The sequence below is a fragment of the Peromyscus leucopus genome, chromosome 8b (genome assembly GCF_004664715.2).
Source record: "Peromyscus leucopus breed LL Stock chromosome 8b, UCI_PerLeu_2.1, whole genome shotgun sequence".
In the NCBI taxonomy this organism is placed as follows: Eukaryota; Metazoa; Chordata; class Mammalia; order Rodentia; family Cricetidae; genus Peromyscus; species Peromyscus leucopus.
The window spans coordinates 2,343,797-2,366,050 of NC_051086.1; the positions used below are offsets into that span (position 1 = coordinate 2,343,797).

The following is a 22,254-nucleotide window of genomic DNA, read 5'->3' on the forward strand; positions in this document are numbered from 1 at the left end:
CTTCTCCGTGTGGCTTCAACGCCTGCGCACAAGGCACTACGGCTCCCAGAGGGCCCCGCGGCTCTCGTGATTGCGTGCTGACGCACTCGGCCGTGCTGACGTGCAACGCGGTCCAGGCGGGGTGCGAGTGGCGCAGTCGAAGCCCGCTGCGGCCCCTGAGGAAGCGGGCGAGGAGGCGGCGGCGGCGGCGGCGGAGGCAGGCGGACCGGCGAGGCGGCGGCGGCGGCGGCTTCAGGCCCCGAGGGATTCGTAGACTCGAGCGGCGGCTGCGGCAGGACCTCTCCCCGTCGGAGGCGGCGGCCGGCGGCGGCGGCGGCGGGTGAGAGAAAGGGAGCGCGCTCGCCGGGTGGGGGAGGGGCGGCGGCCTCGGCCCGAGGCCAGAGCGAGCGGAGAGCGGCCCAGGCCGCCCCGCGCACGCGTGCCCCGGCCCCTCCGCCGGCGCGGACGCCTCCGCCGGCGCGGGCGCCTCGTCCGTCTCCCCTTCCTCCCTTCCCCCTCCCCGCGGCTCCCGCCGCGCGCGCGGCCTCCAACTCCCCCGCCCCTCCCCCACCTGGCAACGGCGCGCGCCGCCGCCCGCTCCCCGGCTCGCGCGCCCCGAGGCGCCCGCCGCGCGCCCGGCTCTCTCCGGTTGTCGCCCTTGCTAGACCCCGGGTCTGCGGAGCCCCTCCTTCCGCGGCCGCCCCTTTTCCGTCTCTTGAGTGGCGGGGCGGGGGTGGCAGCCGGGGCCTCGTTCCCCGCCCGGGCTCCGGGCCCGGCCGATCTCTGCCCGGTTGACCCCGGCGTGGGTCCCCCTGCCCCGGCCGGGGCCGGAGAAACGGCCGGTCGGCCGGAGCCTCGGACCGCGGGCGGGCGGGCGCCGCGCGGCCCCCTCCCCCACTCTCAAGGCCGAAAATAGGCCCGGCGGCGCGATGAGTGCCGGAAGGCCTTGAACTCCGACCGGCCGTCCGTCGTTAGTACCGGTGCTGAGCTCAGGCGTGTGTGCGAGGGGGCGGGGGCGGGGACCCCCAAATGGTAAAAGTAAAAACAAAAAGGAAGACCGTGTGCTGCTTCCTCCTACCCCGCCAGTTGTTTTTTTTTTTTTTTTAATCTTTTTTACCTTCTGGTTTTATGAGACAGGGTCTCTGCATAGCCCTGAAACTCACTATGTAGATAATAGGAGGCGAAGAGATCTGCTTGCCCTTGGCCGCCGAGCGCTGGCGTGCGCCACCATGTCCCTCTCCTATCCTGCTTTTTGAACATGTCTCCTCAAATGTTAAAGCTAGGGAGGCTTTTGAAGCTTTTCGATGGGAAGAACATTCTGAACTTAAACAGACTGGCTTGTATCAGCCATTACTTGGCATGAAATTTTTTTTTTCTTTCTTTCTTTTTAAATGTGCATTGGTGTTTTACCTACCTGCGTGTATGTCTGTGTGAGGTTGTCAGATCTTGGAGTTAACAGTTGTGAGCTGCCACGTGGGTGCTGGGAATTGAACTCAGGTCCTCCAGAAGAACAGCCAGTTCCCAACCACTGAGCCGTCTCTCCAAGCCCCCTTGCAGTTCTTTTAAGATGTCTCAGAATTAAAAATTCAGAGGAGACTCTTGTTTTTTCTTTCTTTGGGTGGGCTTAGGTTAGATCTCTTCCTGGGTTGATAATGGAGCTGTGTGTGTTACACCGTGCCTTCACAGTTAGTAGTGTTTCAGTATTGAGTTCTGTATTTTACTCTGTCCTTTTCCTGGACCCCACCCATTGCAGTTCTCTTGGCTGCAGTTTCTTTTCTTGAACATCTTAGTTTCTGCCTCTTTTGTAGTTTGGCATTCTGATAATTATTTTCTCTTGGCAACTTGCTTTTTCTTTCTGCTGTTAACCTCGGGAAGTTTGCCTACTTTGTGCTCCCGTTTTAAGTGCTGTCTGGTTTTGGTAGTTGGTAGTTGTGGTTTTCCTTTTAGTGTCTTGAGCACTGCTTTGATACTGGGTGTAACATATTCTCCCCTCCCTCCTTTATTTTTTAGCTCTTCCCTGAAAGTTCTCCAAAATCAGGATTTTTTTTTTAATTTATTTTTTAATTTTTTAATTTTTTATTTTTTGGAGACAGGGTTTCTCTGTGTAGCTTTGCGCCTTTCCTGGGACTCACTTGGTAGTCCAGGCTGGCCTCGAACTCACAGAGATCCGCCTGGCTCTGCCTCCCGAGTGCTGGGATTAAAGGCGTGCGCCACCAACGCCCGGCCCGATTTTTTTTTTTTTTTTTTTAAATACCTTTTGCTTAGCTTTCATCAGGTAGGGAGTGGGCAGATTTTTCTGTGAAATGGTGGAAGTGTGGGTGAATGGTTAGATTGGAAGATTGTTAGAAGCCTTTTGCAAAGGACACAGATAAGGTGAGGAAGCGGTATAGGCCCTAGATTTAGAGGAAGGAAGGAAGGATTGGTAATTTTAGACTTTTAAGAATGATTGTTGGAAGGTACTACATACAGATTTCCTGACTCTAAAAAGGTTTTTCCATATCTTCCTGAATTTACACTTGCCTTTCATAGATTTAGCCTTATCTGTCATTCTTGACCCTGATAGACGTCTCTTACTTGCTTTTAGTTTTCTAAAAACTGTTTCAGTTGAGTAGGGTAAGCTTAGGCTAGGTTTGAGTGGGATGGGGCAAAAGTATATTTTGGTGTTTGGTCTACACTCAACATTTGCCTATATTTTGTTTTCTCATACTTTGTTGTTTAGGAATTGATACATTAGTTCTGAAATTTCTTGAATGTAATCTCTTAAACAGCTTCATCTCTTCTGTCTGCTTTTACTAACCTCCACTTTTCCCTGTTCTTGTGTGCTTTTATATGCTAGTTTTCTTTCATATGCTTTGAGACTCCATCTTGGAGAAAATGTTTTGGGAGTTGGAGAAAAAAAAATAAGGCATATATCGTGAGAAGGGCCTAGAGAATGAGTAATACAGTCCAAAAAACTGGAGCTTGGGGGTTCTTAATCATGTTGAGGTTGAAACAAGATGAAAAGGTAGAACTGGACAGGAAAACATAGGGTTAAATTGAAGAGTAAAGCAGGACTAGGAGAATAAAAAAATGAAGTGCCAGACCAGAGATTGATAGGGAAAGTCAACAGTTTTACATTAAGATATGGAGTTTGAAGGTTTCTAGATACTTGTAGAGAAAATATGGGGACAGTTAGAACAGAGAAAGATGGTTTATGTTTAGACTATCAAGTTATAAACAGGCAATATATAACAAGAGCTAGCCAGACTTGGAGGAACTGCAAGGGATGTGGTAAACTTTACTGGGAAGGAAACAAAATAATAAAATCACTGTAGTTGGTAGGAGCTATGAATATTTGGAATCATAGATGGCTTACCTGCCCCATGTTAAGTATAAGCTTATGTACCCATGGTTCCTCTGTGTTTCTGATGTTCTTGCTTGCCTATGGTTTGGGTGTGAGACTGCATAGGACATTTGGTTCATGTTAACTAGCCAGTTCACCTATTTAGATACCTAGGACTGTTTATTCCATTTCTTGTTTAAGTTAGCCTAAATATTCTCTTGGAGGAGTCTTTGAAAAATGGACTATAGGCTTTAAGGTGCTTCTGATCTGTGGTGTTGATTGTGCCATTTGGAGGACTTAGTTACCAGTAGTTACATTCAGTGTTTGGTGAAGATACCATTTGTATGTATTGTGGCCAAAGAAGAATAAAGGGATAGTGTGGAGAGATTTGAGACAAACTGGATTCTTGTTTGCTTATCGTGTAGAAAGGAAAATATAAGTACAAAGAATGGCTTAGAATTTGGTGAAAGTACATTGTGAGAAAAGGTTTAAAAATAGATGGTGATTTAGTGGAAAGGATGAAGTGTGGGGAGGATAAAGGGAGGGTTTTGTTTGCAGACGAGTGAAATGAGGAAGCATCATTTTGCTAATGGAGGCTCAGTGTGAGACTAAGCATTCAACTAAAGGCTAAGAGAGCCAGGGATGTGGGAGACGTGGTAAGTAGTTAGACTGGGGCCAGGAGCCTGACTGGTGTCTCCCCGCTCCCCTTCAGGAGCGGTGGTGCCCCCCTGGGCACAGGGCCATGTACAACGGGATCGGGCTGCCGACGCCCCGGGGCAGCGGCACCAACGGCTACGTCCAGCGCAACCTGTCCCTGGTGCGGGGCCGCCGTGGTGAGCGGCCTGACTACAAGGGAGAGGAGGAACTGCGGCGCCTGGAGGCTGCCCTGGTGAAGCGTCCTAATCCTGACATCCTGGACCACGAGCGCAAGCGGCGCGTGGAGCTGCGATGCCTCGAGCTGGAGGAGATGATGGAAGAGCAGGGGTGAGGGAATGGGTGGGGAGAAGCAAAGCACTGAGTGAGTGCTTAGTTGGGTGTTAGGTGGGATGTGTGGAAAGAAACTAGAGCAGGTTGAAAGCGTCCTAAAAAGGAGTTGTAAGGAAGAAAGAAAATGAGCTTGAAGAATTGGTCAGTGCATGGTGGGATGTCAAGGAAACTGTTTGGAGCATTAATAGCAGCCTAAGGGGGTCTGAATTATTTAGCTGAATTTATGAAGGAGAAGGGGGCCATCAAGGAACAAAAATGTGCTGTATAGGAAAGTAGCATTAGGCAGAAGAGCTAGGTAACCTGTTGTTATTGGAAGGAAGAGAAAGGTAGGTGGATGTAAGGATTGCGGCCATGGAAGGTGGTAAAGGCAGAAGATCGGAATTGAAAGAGTATTTGAATAGAGGATATTATGAGCTTGGCAGAGAAGTGAAATTTTGGAAAAGGAGCACATTCAGGTAGAAACCCGTTTAGAGCAGTGGTTTTCAAACTTGAGCAATGGTATCCTTTTATACATTATGTTTTCTTTGAAGTCCCAGAAAATAAAAGATCTATTTGTGTTGAAGTTGGGAAAGGAACACTGGGAACTCTGCCAGCAAGCAAACTGTCCTGTCTTGGCCCCTGAATTGTAGCATGTTTAAAATCCACTGTTCTAGAGAGCATAGTGTAGAGAAGGAAGGAGGAGGGTATGGGGAAAGATAAGGAAAACTTAAAAGAACTTTTTGAGTGACAAGTACTGTGTGCATGGAGAAGGAAAAAGGACCCTGTTGGAGAAGGAAGCAATTATAAATTTGGACTTGGGAAAACCCTGTCAAGCTCTAATGTAGAAGGGATTTATCCTTCAGGTACGAAGAACAGCAGATTCAGGAGAAAGTGGCGACCTTTCGACTCATGTTGCTGGAGAAGGATGTGAACCCTGGGGGCAAGGAAGAAACCCCAGGGCAGAGGCCAATGTGAGTGGTGTTCTCGTGTTCTTTGGAGTCTATGCTATTATACCTACTGCTGTCTTTTCTTTTTACCTGGGACTTTGTTTTGCCTTCATTCACTTTCCTTAGTCCATAGCTGTTTTGACTCATCCTTATAATTAAGTTTCTGAATCAGGGCTCTCACGTTTGTTACCTGTATCCTTCAGATTTTGGCCTTCCCCCCACCCCCCTAGGGTAACTGAGACCCATCAGTTGGCAGAACTGAATGAGAAGAAGAATGAGCGACTCCGTGCTGCCTTTGGCATCAGTGATTCCTATGTGGATGGCAGTTCTTTTGATCCTCAGAGACGAGCTCGAGAAGCTAAACAAGCAGCTCCTGAGCCTCCCAAACCATACAGGTAATCAGGAGAGAAGTTAGATCTGCTTCCTTGTTAAAAGTACTTTATTGTTATTACTAGTGTTTCTAAGCTTTTTTTTTTTGCTTTGCTTTGCTTTGTTTTTCTGAGATAGGTTCTTACTATGTAGCTCTTGACTGTCCTGGAACTCACTCTGTAGATCAGGCTGGCTGCCTTTCTCTGCCTCCCAAGTGTTGAGATTAAATGCATGTGCTACTATGCTTTTTCAAGCCCCCCCCCAAGATTTATTTATTTATTATGTATACAGTGCTCTGCCTGCACCCCCAGAAGAGGGCTCCAGATCTCATTACAGATGGTTGTGAGTCATCATGTGGTTGCTGGGAATTGAACTAGGGACCTCTGGAAGAACAGCCAGTGCTCTTAACCTCTGAGCCATCTCTAACAGCCCCCTTTCCAAGTTTCTATATTTTGCTGTCTTTGGGTCAAATTTTTATTTTTGTGTATATGGTGGTTTTGCTTATATTTATGTTTTTGTACCATGTGCCTGGTGCCCCTGGAGGCGAGAAGAGGGCATTAGATCTCCTGGTGCTAGAGTTACAGGTGGTTGAGAGTCTCCTTGGTGCTTGGAGTGGAACCCCAGGTCCACTGGAAGAGCAGCCAGTGTTCTTAACTCCTGACTCATCTCTCCAGCCCCTATTTTTATTTATTTATTTATTTTGGTTTATCGAGACTGGGTTTCTCAGTGTAGTTTTGGTGCCTGTCCTGGATCTCGCTCTGTAGCCCAAGCTGGCCTTGAACTCACACAGATCCACCTGGCTCTACCTCCTGAGTGCTGGGATTAAAGGTGTGTACCACCACTGCCTGGCTGTTTTTATTTTTTCTAAATAATTAAGCTATGTGTGGTGGTGCACACATTTTATCCCAGCACTCAAGGCAGATGCAGGCAGTTTGAGGCCAGCCAGAACTACATAGTTAGACCCTTTCTCAAACAATTTTAATGAAACCAGATGTGACAGACACCTTTAATCTCAACACTTGGGAGGTAGAGGCAGGAGGATCTCTTGAGTTGAGGCTAATTTCCTCTACATAGGTAGGTCTAGGACAGCCAGGGGAGGGCTATATAGTGAGACTTGCCTCAAAATATTCTCTCTCTCTCTCTCTCTCTCTCTCTCTCTTCTCTCTCTCTCTCCCCCTCTCCCTCCTTCCCTCCCTCCCTCCCTCTCTCTCCCTCTCCCTCTCTCTCCCCCCCCTCCCTCCCTCTCTCCCTCTCCCCTCTCTCTCACTCTCTCACTCACTCACAAAACCTTGGACTTAGTAGATACACAACCACTTTTAAATTACAGCTTTTGGTTTTGATTGTTTTTCAAGACAAGGTTTCTCTGTGTAGCCTTGACTGTCCTGGAACTCACTCTGTAGACCCATCTGGCCTCAAACTCAAGAGATCTGCCTACTCCTGCCTTCCCAGTGCTAAGATTAAAGATGTACGCTACCACCACCCAGCAAATTTATATCTTTTAGTTCAGAAGTTTACACACACACACAAATTGGCATGTAGCAGTTGTCCTAAGGTGAAACAGTTATCAGTGAACTGTTGCAAGTATATTCATTAGGGTGAAATGTTTTAAGGAAACTTGTCCTGCCACCTAGAATCTCTTTGTCTTTTCCCAGCCTTGTCCGAGAGACAAGCAGTTCTCGATCACCAACCCCAAAGCAAAAGAAGAAGAAAAAGAAGAAAGATAGAGGACGGTAAGTCAGTTGAAAAGTTACTCTAGTATCTAGAGGGACCTTATCAGTTGTTGGACTTCTAGAGAGAAGTTGAGTTTGCTTTCAGGTAGTGGAGAATCCAAATTGCAAAGACAGTTGAAGGGGACAGAATTGTTTTTTCAGATTTCAGCTGAGAAATGTGTGCTTAGTGGGAAGTAGTCGAATCTGTTGCCCAGCCGAAAAAGCTAGCCAGCATCATTTTAGATTTCCGTTTTTATGTTTATCAATTGACTATAGAAGTATATAAGGTGTGAGGCATTGGTGCTGCAGTTTTGAGAATTACAGGTTAGAAGTCCCAAAAGAAAGCTAAATAAAATGACTTGCTTCTGAACCCTTTTTTAGCAGGTCAGAGAGCAGTTCTCCTCGGAGAGAAAGGAAGAAGAGCTCAAAGAAGAAGAAACACAGGTATGAGATGCAAAGTTCTTTATGTAGTGTTTTTTAAAGACTACATATATACCCATGACTGTCCTGGAACTCACTATGTAGACCAGGTTGGCCTCTATCTAGCTCAGAGATCTGCCTACCTCTGCTGAGTTAATTAAAGGCATGCACCACCACCCCCTGGTTAAGATGGAAGTTCTTGTTAGTGATTGGAGGCAGCTCTTGAAAAGTAGTTGTGATTTAATGATTTTTCTCTTCTGTTTTTTTTTTCCTTCCATTAACAGGTCAGAATCTGAGTCCAAGAAACGGAAACACAGGTAAGAAAGAACTTACTGGTTCTTGGGGGAGACATAATGGCACATGGGAGTGGTAAGCTACTGCTTGATGGCTCTGTTTACTTTATATTTAGCCTGTAGGAGGTGTTGTTCCCCGCCTTTTGTTTTTAGTAGAGCTCAATCCTTTACCTACCTGTTACCAATAAAATTTGGCCAGTTATATTTCCATTTCATTTCACTTCAGATTTAATTAATATTTTAAAAATTCTTTTTAGACAACATTTCCTTATTTTCCAGGTCTCCTACTCCAAAGAGCAAACGTAAATCAAAGGACAAGAAGAGGAAGCGGTAAGTGTATTAGAAGAAACACATAAATGCTCCCTTGTGGGGAGGGATTGAAATCACTGGTAGTTAAGGATTGAGAGATGTGTATGTAAGGGGGAAACCCAAAGCCTAAAACTGAATGAGTGCTATGTATGGCTCAACAAGTAAAAGGCCCTTTCCATCAAACCTAGAGAGATCAGAGTTTTATCTCTGGGACCGACATAATGGAAGGAGAGAATGAACTCCTGTAAATTGTTTTCTGACTTCCTTCTGCATACATGTACACTCAAACTGAATGTGATGTGGTGTGTGTGTGTGTGTTTTTAATTTTTTAAAATATATTCTTTTTTTAAAAAATTTTTAATATATTTTTACCCCAAAGATTTATTTATTATGTATATAGTGTTCTACCTGCATCTATCTCTGCACGCCAGAAGAGGGCACCAGATCGCATTACAGATGGTTGTCAGCCACCATGTGGTTGTTGGGAATTGAACTCAGATCCTCTGGAAGAGCAGCCAGTGCTCTTAACCTCTGAGCCACCTCTCCAGCCGTTGTTTTTTTAAAATTTTTTGTATGTTTTTGAGACAGGGTCTTTCTGTGGCCCTGACTGTCTTGGTACTCACTCTGTAGATCAGGTTGGCCTCAACTGGAAGAGATTGGCCTGCCTCTGCCTCCCAAGTCCTGAGATTAAAGGCAGGGGCCACCATGTTTAGCAGATTTTTTTAAAAAGAGACAAGTTTGGAGAATTCAGAATAGGTATAACAGTCTCCTGAGCTTTGTGGTGGTCCTTCTTCAGGTCTCGAAGTACAACACCAGCACCTAAGAGCCGCCGAGCCCATCGGTCAACTTCTGCTGACTCTGCTTCTTCCTCTGATACTTCTCGTAGTCGGTAAGGGGTAGTCCAGGAGGAATGGAGGGAGAGGGAATGATGGGTTAATCAATTTAATATTTATTGAGCGCCCACGGTGTGCTAGGCGCTGCACAGACCATTCCGAAGACACGGTCCCTGCCCTCTAGAAGCTGACAGGCTAAAGCAACAGGATGGACAGACATATATACATTTCCCCTTGTCTTTTTTTATTTTATTTTTTGTTTGTTATGATGTATATGGACTACCAGAATAGGGCGGGGGGTGGTTTGCTGGCTTGGTGGTGTCTTGGGGAGGAAGGAGTCCTTACCCTGGCTTCCTTAATCGGGGAAGGCTTCCGGAAGGTGGGCTCAGAGGTGAGTTGTGAATGAAGTGGGTAGGGAAGGGCCTGGGTGGAAGGTTTGGGTATGTTGGAGGGTGGTGAATAAAGGGGTAGAGGGGTATTATTTGGGATTATATTGGGAAGAGATGGAACAAAAAAGAACTTAACACTTGTGTTTTTGAAAATGATTTGAGTCATGTGACCAAGACTTTTTTTTCAAAGAGGGTTGTACCTATAAGAAAGTGGATTGCAAGCTGGGGGTGGAGGGGGTTTTCTATTCTCCCTTGAGCTGATTTCCCTGCTCTCCCCTGCCCTCCATCAACTCACAGGTCTCGAAGTGCTGCTGCTAAAATTCATACAACAGCCTTGACTGGGCAAAGTCCTCCCCTTGCTTCAGGGCATCAAGGGGAGGGAGATGCACCTTGTAGTGAACCAGGTGCCACCAACATACAGCAGCCTAGTAGCCCAGACGCTTCTACAAAGCAGTCTAGCAGTCCGTTTGAAGACAAAGATAAGAAGGAGGTACGTTCTGAGTTAGTTTATTGGGTTGCAGGGTTTTTACTCAGGAATCTGCCTTAAAGGGACAAGTATGACAAAGTAGTGTAAGGTATCTTTTTTGTTGTTTTGTTTCGAGACAGGGTTTCTCTGTGTAGTTTTGGTCCCTGTCCTGGATCTCTCTCTGTAGACCAGGCTGGCCTCGAACTCACAGAGATCCTCCTGCCTCTGCCTCCCAAGTGCTGGGATTAGAGACGTGTGCCACTGCCGCCCGGCAAGGTATCTTAAGAGAAAATCTTGCCCTTTTGAGTTATGGTCAGGTTTAGCTATGGAGGTTGGCAAGGAGCTGTACAAGGCAGTGAGAGTTTGTGTGTGTGTGTGTGTGTGTGTGTGTGTGTGTGTGTGTGTGTGTGTGAGAGAGAGAGAGAGAGAGAGAGAGAGAGAGAGAGACACAGACAGACAGACAGCAGAGACAGAATGTAAATGGGTTGGGGGTTGGTTTCAAAGGAACAGACTGGAATAGTGTAATAGCAAGCATGAAGGTTTTGGACAGTATTCAAAGGAGTTACAGAATAAGAGAAAGGAAGAGTTCTCCGAGTTAGAACTCAGAAAAGTGGGCAGGCTTAGCAGTGCTGCATGATGGACATTTTATAAGCAACTGCTGAGAAATTTGACTTTCTATTTCTACATTCCTCTTTCAGTTTACCAAGTCCTTTTACACACTCCAAGTATTTAACAGTTGTGACCCACTAAATTGTGAAGTCTTCACAATGAAACTTCAGTGGATATTAATAGGTTTTATATTAGTAATTTGTTTATATCCATACAGTGGAACAAAAGGTTTTTAAGAAATTAACTTTTCTATTTACAGTGTCTCTGTTTACTTTTTTTTATTGTGTGCTTGTCATGATTCACTAAATATTTTGACCCTTTGATTTGGTGCCACCGGTCTGAAAACATTAAGGAGTGGCCTTTTTGGTAGTTCTGTTTTATACCTTCTATTCTAGTCCCATGGCTGATTGCTTCTACTGGTTTCAGTAATTAGTATAACTTAATACCTCACATTTTTTGTCTCATTTAGAGCTAACTTTTTTTAAGTTACAAGATGGTTCATCTTAGAAATTTTACCTATTTTCAAGTTAGAGTGTTTATGGTTGTGGCCTATTTCCTGTGAGATCTTGGTGAATTAATTTTTGTGTGTGTATGATGAGGGGAAGGCAAGTGTGAGTTACCATGCATGTTTGGAAGTCAGAGGACAACTTGTGGAGTCTGTTGTCTATTTCTACTTATATATGGGTTCTGGGGATTGAGCTCTGGTAACCAGGTTTATGTGGCAAGTGCCATCTCACTTATTTATTAACTTATTTATTGGTCAATGATTTATTTATTTACTTACATATTTAGAGACAGGGTCTCTTTACGTATCCCTGGCTATCCTGCACTCATTACATATTCCAGGCTGACCTCGAACTACTCATTGCTCCACCTGCCTCTGTCTCCTGATTGTTGGGATTAAAGGCATGCACCACCATGCCAAGACAAATCATACTCTCAAAACTTTGCCCCTTTTTATGCTGTTATAATTTAATTTAGTTCATACTTGAGTAAAGTTATTGTTAGCCAAACTGCTTTCTCTTTCTATTGGATTATACCTTTTTTTGTGGGGGGAGTGGTAGTGTTCATATGTATCCCACACACACTGCCAGATTTCTTCCCTTGTAAAGAAAAAATTTCCTTATTCTCAGGATACTGATGGTATTTGTTGGTAATGGCAGTGCATTGTTTTCAATTTGTCTTTTCTCTGAATTATTACTTGAGGTCAGAGATTGTATAGTCAGATTTTCCCCCTAGTAGTGCTTTATTTTCTTAATTTAAAAAATGCATTTGTTTTGTATATATGCGTGAGGTGGATGTACAGGTCAGAGGAGTGGGTTTTCTCTTTCCATCACATGGGTCCCGTGGTTTAAAGCCCACAAGGCTATTTTGATGTCTCTCCACTAAGCATTACATAATGTCTTGTTAATTGAGTGTGACTTTGAGTAGGGAAAGGGTCAGTTGGTATAAAGGGTGTATAGAGGAAAGTATTAGAAAGTTTTGGAATCTTATGGGTGATATTGAAGTTTTGGTGTTCATCACTATCCTTACTTTCTCTTTCACTCTTAGAAATCTGCAGTTCGACCTAGTCCCTCTCCGGAAAGGAGCAGCACAGGGCCAGAATTACCTGCCCCTACTCCGCTCCTTGTTGAGCAACATGACGACTCCCCACGACCCCTTGCAGCAATCCCGTCCAGTCAGGAGCCAGTTAACCCCTCATCTGAGGCTTCCCCAACCCGGGGCTGTTCACCAACTAAGTCTCCTGAGAAACCTCCCCAGTCATCTTCCTCAGAGAGCTGCCCACCATCCCCCCAGCCTACCAAAGTTTCTCGGCATGCCAGCTCCTCTCCTGAAAGTCTTAAACCCACACCAGCTCCTGGGGGCCGCCGAGAGATTTCTTCTTCACCCACATCTAAGAATCGTTCACATGGCCGAGCAAAGCGGGATAAATCTCATTCTCATACCCCATCTCATAGAACAGGGAGATCCCGTAGTCCTGCCACTAAGAGGGGACGATCTCGATCTAGAACCCCCACCAAGAGAGGTCATTCTAGGTCCCGGTCCCCTCAGTGGCGTAGGTCACGGTCTGCACAGAGGTGGGGAAAATCTAGAAGTCCCCAGAGGCGTGGCCGGTCTAGATCTCCTCAGAGGCCAGGGTGGTCCAGGAGTAGAAATACCCAGAGAAGAGGCAGGTCTAGGTCAGCAAGGCGAGGTAGGTCACACTCTAGATCTCCAGCGACCAGGGGCAGATCCCGTTCTAGAACACCAGTTAGAAGGGGTAGATCTCGTTCTAGAACACCTGCCAGGCGTAGATCACGATCCAGAACACCTGCCAGGCGTAGGTCTCGGTCTAGAACACCAGCTCGCAGGGGCAGGTCTCGATCAAGAACGCCTACTAGGCGCAGATCTAGGACCCGATCACCAGTTCGAAGGAGGTCTCGAAGTAGATCCCCAGCCAGGAGAAGTGGCAGGTCACGGTCTAGAACACCAGCCAGGAGAGGTGGCAGGTCACGGTCTAGAACACCAGCCAGGAGAGGGAGGTCACGGTCCAGAACACCAGCCAGGAGAGGTGGCAGGTCACGGTCTAGAACACCAGCCAGGAGAGGGAGGTCACGGTCCAGAACACCAGCACGACGAAGATCTCGTAGCAGAAGTTTAATTAGACGTGGAAGATCTCACTCTAGAACACCACAAAGAAGAGGACGATCTGGCTCATCATCAGAGAGGAAGAACAAATCTAGAACATCTCAGAGGAGGAGCAGATCCAACTCAAGCCCAGAAGTGAAAAAATCTCATATTTCCTCAAGACGGAGCAGGTCTCTTTCTTCACCAAGATCCAAAGCAAAGTTGAGGCGAAGCCTTTCAGGTTCTTCTCCGTGTCCTAAACAAAAGTCACAGACACCACCAAGGCGAAGCCGTTCTGGTTCTTCACCACCTAAACAGAAGTCAAAAACTCCACCAAGACATAGTCATTCAAGTCCATCTCCTCAGCCCAAAGTAAAATCTGGAACACCACCAAGATCAGGGTCTGTAACAAACACACAGGTTGATGAACACTCTGCAACCCCACAAAGACAGAGCCGTTCTGAATCATCACCTGATGGTGAGGTGAAATCGAGGACCCCATCAAGACAAAGCTGCTCTGGGTCTTCTCCTCGAGTGAAATCTAGCACACCCCCAAGACAGAGCCCATCTAGGTCTTCATCTCCACAACCCAAAATAAAGACAGTAATATCACCAAGACGAAGCCGTTCTGGCTCCTCTTCTCCAAGTCCTACGTCTAGAACACCTCAGAGGCAAAGCAGATCAGTATCTCCCTGCTGCAATGTAGATTCTAGATTTTTGCCAAGACATAGCCGTTCTAGATCCTCCTCACCAGAAACTAAAATGGAACCGGAAACACCGCTTAGACACAGTCACTCTGGGTCTACATCACCATACCCAAAAGGCATGCTCCAGACTCCTCCAGAGCAAAATCTCTCTGCATCAAAGTCACCCTGTCCCCAGGAGAAGTCTAAGGATTCACCAACAGAAAGCTCTGGAACTTTTTCTCTTTGTCCAGGTGTAACACTTAGTACATTACCAGGAGAGAGCGGTTTTGGCTCCTCATTTGTGCAGCAGAAAGGACAATCTCAAACTTGGCCAGATCCCAGGTCTAATACTTCAAGTCCAGAAGTGAGGCAGACTCACTTGGAATCTCCATCACTGCAGAGCAAATCTCAAACATCTCCAAAGGGTAGCCCGTCCAGATCTTCATCTCCAGTCACTGAGCTGACACTCAGATCACCAGTAAAACAAGATAAAAGTGAATTATCAACAGATCCAAAGGTGAAATCGGGAATGTCTCCTGAGCAGAGTAAGACTAAACCTGACTCTAACCTATATCCTTCAATAGAGTCTAAATCTCTTTTGGTACAGAGCAGATTGGAGCCTTCTGAATTAAAAGAGAAACTAGGCTTAATTCAAGAGGATGTTGTTGCATCATCTTTATCAAGAGACAAATTTAGTCCTATACAGGATAGGCCTGAGTCCTCTACAGTACTGAAAGATACACCTCGAGTACTATCAAAGGAAAGAATTGGAGCTGGGTCACCTCCAGGCACAAGAGACCAAAGTAGTTCATTACCTAATTCATGCCAAGATGAATTAATGGAAGTAGAAAAACCTGAGCAAACTTTTAGCCAGGTACTACCCAGTTCATCTCCAGAACATAAAGAAATGCCTGGAAGTAACATTGAATCATCTCCTGAAATAGAAAGGCCTGCTGTATTGTCTGCTCTCGACCAAAGCCAGGCACAGCTCTCTTCAAAAGCAGCAGAAATCCCTGCAGTGACTTCATGTTGGAGTGGACCACAAATTTCTCCAGAACATAAAGAACTATCTCATTCTCCCCCTGGGGAGAATAGCTTTGAGTCATCTTTAGAGTTTAGAAACTCAGGTCCCATTTCAGAAGTAAATGCTGGATTTTCTCCAGAAGTTAAAGAAGAATTGAATGGGCCATTCCTTAATCAAACGGAGACAGATCCATCTCTGGACATGAAAGAACAGTCAACGAGGTCCTCCAGGCGCAGTAGTTCTGAGTTATCCCCAGAAGTAGTGGAAAAGGTAGGAATATTTTCAAATCAGAGTATGTCTTCTCCTGTACTTGAGACTGTACACAGAACACCTTCAAGAGAAAGGAGTAGTTCTGCATCTTCTCCTGAACTGAAAGATGGTTTACCCAGAACCCCATCTAGGAGAAGCCGGTCTGGGTCTTCTCCAGGACTTAGAGATGGGTCTGGGACTCCTTCTAGGCATAGCCTATCTGGGTCATCTCCTGGGATCAAAGATACACCTCAGACCCCATCCCGGGGACGAAGTGAATGTGACTCTTCTCCTGAACCAAAAGTGTTGCCTCAGACTCCCAGAGCACGAAGTCATTCTCCATCATCCCCGGAGCTCAACAACAAGAGTGTCACCCCTCAGAGAGAAAGAAGTGGGTCAGAATCATCAGTAGAACAGAAAACTCTGGCTAGAACCTCTCCTGGGCAAAGAAGTCGATCTGGGTCTTCCCAAGAGCTTGATGGGAAACCTAGCACATCCCCTCAGGAAAGAAGTGAATCGGACTCTTCTCCAGATTCTAAACCCAAGACTCGAACCCCTCTTAGACAGAGGAGTCGCTCTGGATCATCTCCAGAGGTTGACAGCAAATCTCGACCCTCACCCCGGCTCAGTAGGTCTGGCTCATCTCCTGAAATGAAAGATAAGCCAAGAGTGCTACAGAGAGCTCAGAGCGGTACTGATTCTTCTCCTGAACACAAAATACCTGCCCCTCGGGCGCTGCCAAGACGTAGTAGATCAGGTTCGTCAAGCAAAGACAGGGGCCCTTCGCCTGAAGGAAGCAGTAGTTCTGAATCTTCTCCAGAACACCCACCCAAATCCAGAACTGCTCGAAGAGACTCCAGGTCCTCAGTGGAGCCAAAGACAAAGTCTCGCACACCACCTCGACGTCGGAGTTCTCGTTCATCTCCTGAGCTAACCAGGAAGGCTAGAGTCTCTCGTAGAAGCCGCTCTGCCTCCTCCTCACCAGAAACTCGCTCCAGAACTCCACCAAGACGTCGAAGAAGTCCTTCAGTATCTTCACCAGAACCAACTGAAAAGTCAAGGTCTTCACGGAGGCGGCGCTCAGCTTCATCACCCCGTACCAAGACAACTTCAAGGAGAGGCCGATCTCCTTCACCAAAACCTCGTGGACTCCAAAGATCCCGATCCCGCTCACGTAGAGAGAAAACCAGAACAACCCGACGACGAGATAGGTCTGGATCATCTCAGTCAACATCACGAAGAAGGCAGAGGAGCCGGTCTAGGTCTCGGGTCACTCGAAGACGGAGGGGTGGCTCTGGTTACCATTCAAGATCGCCTACCAGACAGGAGAGTTCCCGAACCTCATCTCGACGCAGAAGAGGCCGGTCTCGTACACCCTTGACCAGTCGGAAGCGATCTCGATCACGAACATCACCGGCTCCATGGAAGCGCTCTAGATCTCGAGCCTCGCCAGCTACTCATAGGCGATCAAGGTCCAGAACACCTCTTATCAGCCGACGTAGGTCCAGATCTCGGACCTCACCTGTGAGTAGGAGAAGGTCTAGGTCAGTGAATAGGCGCAGATCTCGATCAAGAGCATCCCCAGTGAGTCGAAGGCGATCCAGGTCCAGAACACCACCAGTAACTCGACGTCGTTCAAGGTCCAGGACACCAACAACACGCCGTCGCTCTCGTTCTAGGACTCCTCCAGTGACTCGAAGAAGGTCCAGATCTAGGACTCCACCAGTAACCAGGAGGCGATCTCGAAGCAGAACTTCACCAATTACTCGAAGAAGATCAAGATCCAGGACATCCCCAGTCACTCGGAGAAGATCTCGATCTCGTACATCTCCAGTTACCCGGAGGCGGTCCCGATCTCGAACCTCTCCAGTGACGCGCCGCCGCTCCAGGTCCCGAACTCCTCCAGCTATTCGGAGACGCTCTAGGTCCCGGACACCACTGTTGCCACGCAAGCGCTCTCGAAGTCGCTCACCACTTGCTATCCGTCGCCGTTCTAGGTCTCGTACTCCTAGAGCAACTCGAGGCAAGCGGTCCCTAACAAGATCTCCTCCAGCCATCCGTAGGCGGTCTGCATCTGGAAGTAGTTCTGATCGGTCACGTTCTGCCACTCCTCCAGCAACAAGGAATCATTCTGGATCTCGTACACCTCCTGTAGCACTCAGTAGCTCTAGAATGAGCTGCTTCAGTCGTCCTAGCATGTCACCAACTCCTCTTGACCGATGTAGATCACCTGGAATGCTTGAACCCCTTGGCAGCGCTAGAACACCCATGTCTGTCCTACAGCAAACCGGTGGCTCAATGATGGATGGTCCAGGTCCCCGAATTCCTGATCACCCAAGAACATCTGTTCCAGAAAACCATGCTCAGTCTCGAATTGCACTTGCTCTGACAGCCATCAGTCTTGGCACTGCCCGGCCACCTCCATCTATGTCTGCTGCTGGCCTCGCAGCAAGAATGTCCCAAGTTCCAGCTCCTGTACCTCTAATGAGCCTCAGAACAGCCCCAGCTGCCAACCTTGCCAGCAGAATTCCAGCAGCATCGGCAGCAGCCATGAACCTTGCCAGTGCCAGGACATCTGCTATTCCAACATCAGTGAACCTTGCCGACTCAAGAACACCATCTGCAGCAGCAGCCATGAACTTAGCCAGCCCTAGAACAGCAGTGGCTCCTTCAGCTGTGAACCTTGCTGATCCTCGAGCCCCTGCAGCCACAGCTGTGAACCTAGCAGGAGCTAGAACACCAGCTGCGCTGGCAGCTTTGAGTCTCTCAGGCTCTGGGACACCCCCAACTGCTGCAAATTATCCCTCCAGTTCCAGAACACCCCAGGCTCCTACTCCCGCAAACCTGGTGGGTCCTCGATCTGCACATGGCACAGCTTCTGTGAATATTGCTGGCTCTAGAACCCCTGCAGCTTTGGCTTCTGCAAACCTCTCCAGTGCCAGGATGGCTCCAGCATTGTCTGGTGCAAATCTCACCAGTCCCAGGGTGCCCCTTTCTGCTTATGAGCGTGTCAGTGGCAGAACCTCACCTTTATTGCTTGACCGAGCTAGGTCCAGAACACCACCATCTGCCCCAAGCCAGTCTAGAATGACCTCTGAGCGGGCTCCTTCTCCTGCTTCAAGAATGGTCCAGGCTCCTTCACAATCTCTTCTCCCTCCAGCACAGGATAGGCCGAGGTCCCCTGTGCCATCTGCTTTTTCAGACCAATCTCGTTCACTTGCCCAGACCACTCCTGTAGCAGGGTCTCAGTCCATTTCACCTGGGACTGTAGTAAAGTCCACATCCTCTGCTAGTGACCACAATGGCATGCTTTCTGGCCCTGCCCCTGGGGTGTCCCATGCTGAAGGTGGGGGACCGCCAGCCTCTACTGGGGCCCAGCAGCCTTCTGCATTGGCTGCTCTGCAACCAGCAAAGGAACGCCGGAGCTCTTCCTCTTCATCATCATCCTCTAGCTCATCATCATCATCATCTTCATCCTCCTCCTCCTCCTCTTCCTCTGGCTCCAGTTCTAGCGACTCTGAGGGCTCCAGCCTTCCTGCTCAACCTGAGGTGGCCCTGAAAAGGTGAGGGAGTTAAGGGATCTAGGGAGAAGGTATTTACAATGGGTGTAGGGGAGTTGGGAGGGAGAAATCTTCTCACAAGTATTTGGCTTTTTGAGAAAGTATGGGGGACCTTGGCCTTCAAGTTGGGAGTAGAAAGAACACTGGGTGGGGGCTTTGTGGGGAGGAATGGGACAGATAAAAGTCTCCAAAGGTTAATTCTCCAGAGGATAATGATAAGTTTTCCATCTCTACAGAGGACAGAACTAGAGGAAATGGACTTAATTTTACAGCAGGAGGGATGGCAGTTAGACCTCAAGAGGAACTCCCTGGGCTGGAAGGATCTTCAGAGGTCATCCCATCCCTCTCCCTGCCTCCAGGCAGGACGGCCCCTCCCCAGCCAACCTGCACTCACAGGGGCCTCCCCAAGCTGCGGCTCTCCAAGGAAGGAGACCACCCAGCTTCAGCTTCCACATCTGAGTCCAGGGGCCTTATTCTTCATCAGGGACATTCTTGAGGTTTAACCTTGATCCCTTGTGCTTCGGGCCCCAGCCTGTTGCTTGTGTTAGCAGAGGTTTGGTCAGCTCTGCCACTGCTCCAGAGAAGTGCTTCCTGGCCTGCTTTCATGTGTTCCCAGGGCCTTTCTCAGACACCCCTCCCCCACTGCCGTTCCTCCAGGCCAAGGAAGGTAGGGTTGGGGCTGGGGCATCTTGTCTCCTTGTGACACCTTTCTTTTCTCACAGGGTCCCCAGCCCTGCCCCGGCCCCAAAGGAGGCTGTTCGAGAAGGACGCCCTCAGGAGCCAACCCCAGCCAAACGGAAGAGGCGCTCTAGCAGCTCCAGTTCCAGCTCTTCCTCCTCCTCTTCTTCCTCTTCTTCTTCCTCCTCCTCTTCTTCCTCCTCCTCCTCTTCCTCCTCTTCCTCCTCCTCCTCTTCTTCATCTTCTTCCTCCTCCCCCTCCCCTGCTAAGCCTGGCCCTCAGGCCTTACCTAAACCTGCAAGCCCCAAGAAGCCACCCCCTGGCGAGAGGAGGTGAGTGCTTCCTTGCCTGTTGTGGAGAGGGGGTTGGGGGTGAGTTCTCCAGAAAAGGGACCCTGGGTGAGGTTCCTGCTGGGGTGCCTCGTGTGGACGTCTGTGTCTGGTTGTACGGAAGGAGTCCGACGCTCCTCCCATCCTCCCACAGTGTTGTTGTGTTCTGGTCAAGGGCTGCACTATCCAACTGAGGGCCCAGGCCAGAACTGGGAAGTGTAGGATTCTTCCTCCCTCTCCCCTCCCCTGACAAGCAGCCTGGTCTCAGAGATTCTAGCTCTAAGTCTCCCCATTGCTGCTGCAGGGCTCTGGTCTGGCCACCGTCATCTTCTCCCGACTCTGTCCACAGCCTCCTCCCTGTCTCCCTGCCTCCACGCCATTCTCTTCCACACGTAGCCAGAGGGATCTTTCTAAAACGCACATCTGGTTACTTCCCTTCACTCCACAAATCCTTCCGGGACGCCCTGTGGCCTGCAGGATAAAGTGCCACCTCTGCGGGAATGGCGTGTGAGGCTCTTCACCAGCTGCCCTTGCCCGCCCTGTGCTCCTGCCCGCCCCCACACATGCCCTGTGTTCCGGCCATACCCAGCGCCTTGCAGTCTTAAGGAGAGCCCCATGCCTTTGGACATGCTGTTCCTTCTGCCTGGGATTTCCTTGTCTGCCTGGTGAACTCGTTCTGCAAGACTGCACTCAAAACAGCACCTCCGAGAAGACTGCCCTGCCATTTCCTTCCCCTGCCCAGGTCCCCATGTTTGCTCGGGATCCCCAGGCCCATGCACATCCATCCCTGCTGGCCTGTTTCCTATGTAGGGGGCATGTGTGCCTTCATTGTTGACCTCCACTACCAAACCAAAGGGCAGGGACACTTTTATCTTTGCATCCCCCGCTGCACCCTGTGCCCTGTCCACTGGGGGCACTCGGTGGATGGTGTGCGGGCGGATGGGTGAGTGCGGACAAAGGTGGGTCTGAGGCTGGCCCTGTGTGGTGTGAGGTTTGGTGGTCAGGACCTGGGTGGGTGGTCCTGAATGCTTGCTTGGCTGGTGGGTTTGTGAGGATGTGGTGCTATAGAGGCCTACTCTGCTCCCTAGGTCACGCAGCCCTCGAAAGCCAATAGACTCCCTTCGGGATTCCCGATCCCTCAGTTACTCACCTGTGGAGCGTCACCAGCCCTCGCCCCAGCCTTCACCAAGGGATCAACAGAGGTAGGGCACATAGCCGGTGTATCAACTTAGCTCACATAGCCACCATTCATATGTAAGAAAAGTCTTGTTAGTTACTGTTCTGGTGCCTAATTTCTATTATCTTGTAGCAGTGAGCGGGTTTCCTGGAGAGGCCAACGTGGGGACAGCCGTTCTCCTGGGCATAAGCGCAGGAAGGAGACACCCAGTCCCCGACCTAATCGCCACCGCTCCTCCAGGTGTGTCTTCTTAAAAGCCTGGTCCCTGTGAATGTTAGGGATATTTGTGGAGTAATGCACTGACCAGTTGTCTCTACTGCAGGTCTCCGTAATCTGGATTCCACCGCACCTCATGCTCTGGAGACATGAGTATTCCTCATTTTCCCCAGAAGAATCATGGAAGGAGTCTTTGTCTGCCTTCCCTTGAACCTTGGCAGCATCTTGAGGGGAGGGTCCCCCCCCCCTTTTTTTTTTCCCTGTGAAATGTTGATCTCGTGAGTTTTTCCTGGTTCATGTGTTTTTCGGGGTTGGAGTGGGAGGGAGAGTTTGGGGAGGGAGGGGCACAATTCAGGACATCTAGGCCTGGAGTTGTAATGATCCAGGGAGCTGTTCCCCCTCAAGTTCCTGGGGGGCGGGTGACTGATGTTTTGGGACTTGGTGAGGAAGTTGATTTGAAGGAGTTGCTGCACCCCCTTTCATGAGGTTGACACCCCTCCCCCCAACTTTCATGTTTCTTAAGGCATTTTGGTTTTTTAAAATCTGTACAGCAAAAGCAACTTTTCTGTCGAATAAAAAATGAGAAATGCAGTAATTGGGCCTATACAGTTTACTTGTGGCTAAATTTGAGTTGAAATAGAAAAAATATGTAGTGGTATTTGCTTGAGGAGAGAAGGTTCAGCAGTGAAGAGCATCGATGTTCCAAAGGACCCGGGGTTAATTAACAGGCTGCCAAGTCACACCAGGATTAAGGGGGGAAAAAGGGGGTGGAAGCACATGACCCCTCTTTTTAAGAAGTCACAGTGGGGCCCTATAGCCCAGATCATGGGCGGAGCAAATAGCACTACACAAATAACCATCCCTTGCTCAATAGGCTGGCCTGGAACTAGGTTTTCACTTTCACTGAAAATTTAGGCAGATCTCTGAGTTCAAGGTCAGCCTGGTCTACAGAGCAAGATCCAGGACAGGCACCAAAACTACACAGAGAAACTCGGTCTCAAAAAAAAAAAAAAAAAAAAAAAAAACACACCCTTAAAGTCATTACCCTTCGGCCTGTAGGACACTTGAGCCATGAGACTACAGCTTGTAAGCTTGTGAAAAGTAAGCAGGTAGAACA

The 22,254-nt window shown here is 48.5% G+C and overlaps 1 protein-coding gene across 10 annotated transcripts; it reads left to right on the forward strand.

The window, feature by feature from the left end:
• The first annotated feature begins 153 nt into the window (after positions 1–153).
• On the forward strand, positions 154–21,732 carry Srrm2 (serine/arginine repetitive matrix 2). Of its 10 annotated transcripts, none has more exons than XR_003732817.2 (15): positions 182–319; positions 4,014–4,285; positions 5,131–5,238; positions 5,445–5,609; positions 7,236–7,313; positions 7,674–7,736; positions 7,997–8,029; positions 8,285–8,335; positions 9,111–9,203; positions 9,834–10,026; positions 12,163–18,740; positions 19,460–19,747; positions 20,049–20,946; positions 21,054–21,161; positions 21,244–21,732. XR_003732817.2 is itself a non-coding variant. In XM_028853976.2 (15 exons), exons 2-15 carry the CDS (start codon positions 4,044–4,046, stop codon positions 21,251–21,253), a joined length of 8,121 nt encoding a protein of 2,706 aa, XP_028709809.1. In that variant the 5' UTR covers positions 182–319; positions 4,014–4,043; the 3' UTR covers positions 21,254–21,732. The 10 variants fall into 10 exon arrangements, 6 of the variants coding, with proteins under 6 accessions (XP_028709813.1, XP_028709809.1, XP_037056969.1 ...); XR_003732818.2 differs by having other exon boundaries at positions 20,094–20,946; XM_028853976.2 differs by having other exon boundaries at positions 20,833–20,946; positions 21,057–21,161.
• Positions 21,733–22,254: the final 522 nt, after the last annotated feature.

Coding starts and splice junctions, on each gene's coding strand:
- Srrm2 (XM_028853975.2), top strand. CDS start 4,044: ATGTACAACGGGATCGGGCTGCCGACGCCCCGGGGCAGCGGCACCAAC. Junction 5,610..7,235: donor GAGCCTCCCAAACCATACAG/GTAATCAGGAGA, acceptor GTCTTTTCCCAG/CCTTGTCCGAGAGACAAGCA. Junction 10,027..12,162: donor AAGACAAAGATAAGAAGGAG/GTACGTTCTGAG, acceptor TTTCACTCTTAG/AAATCTGCAGTTCGACCTAG.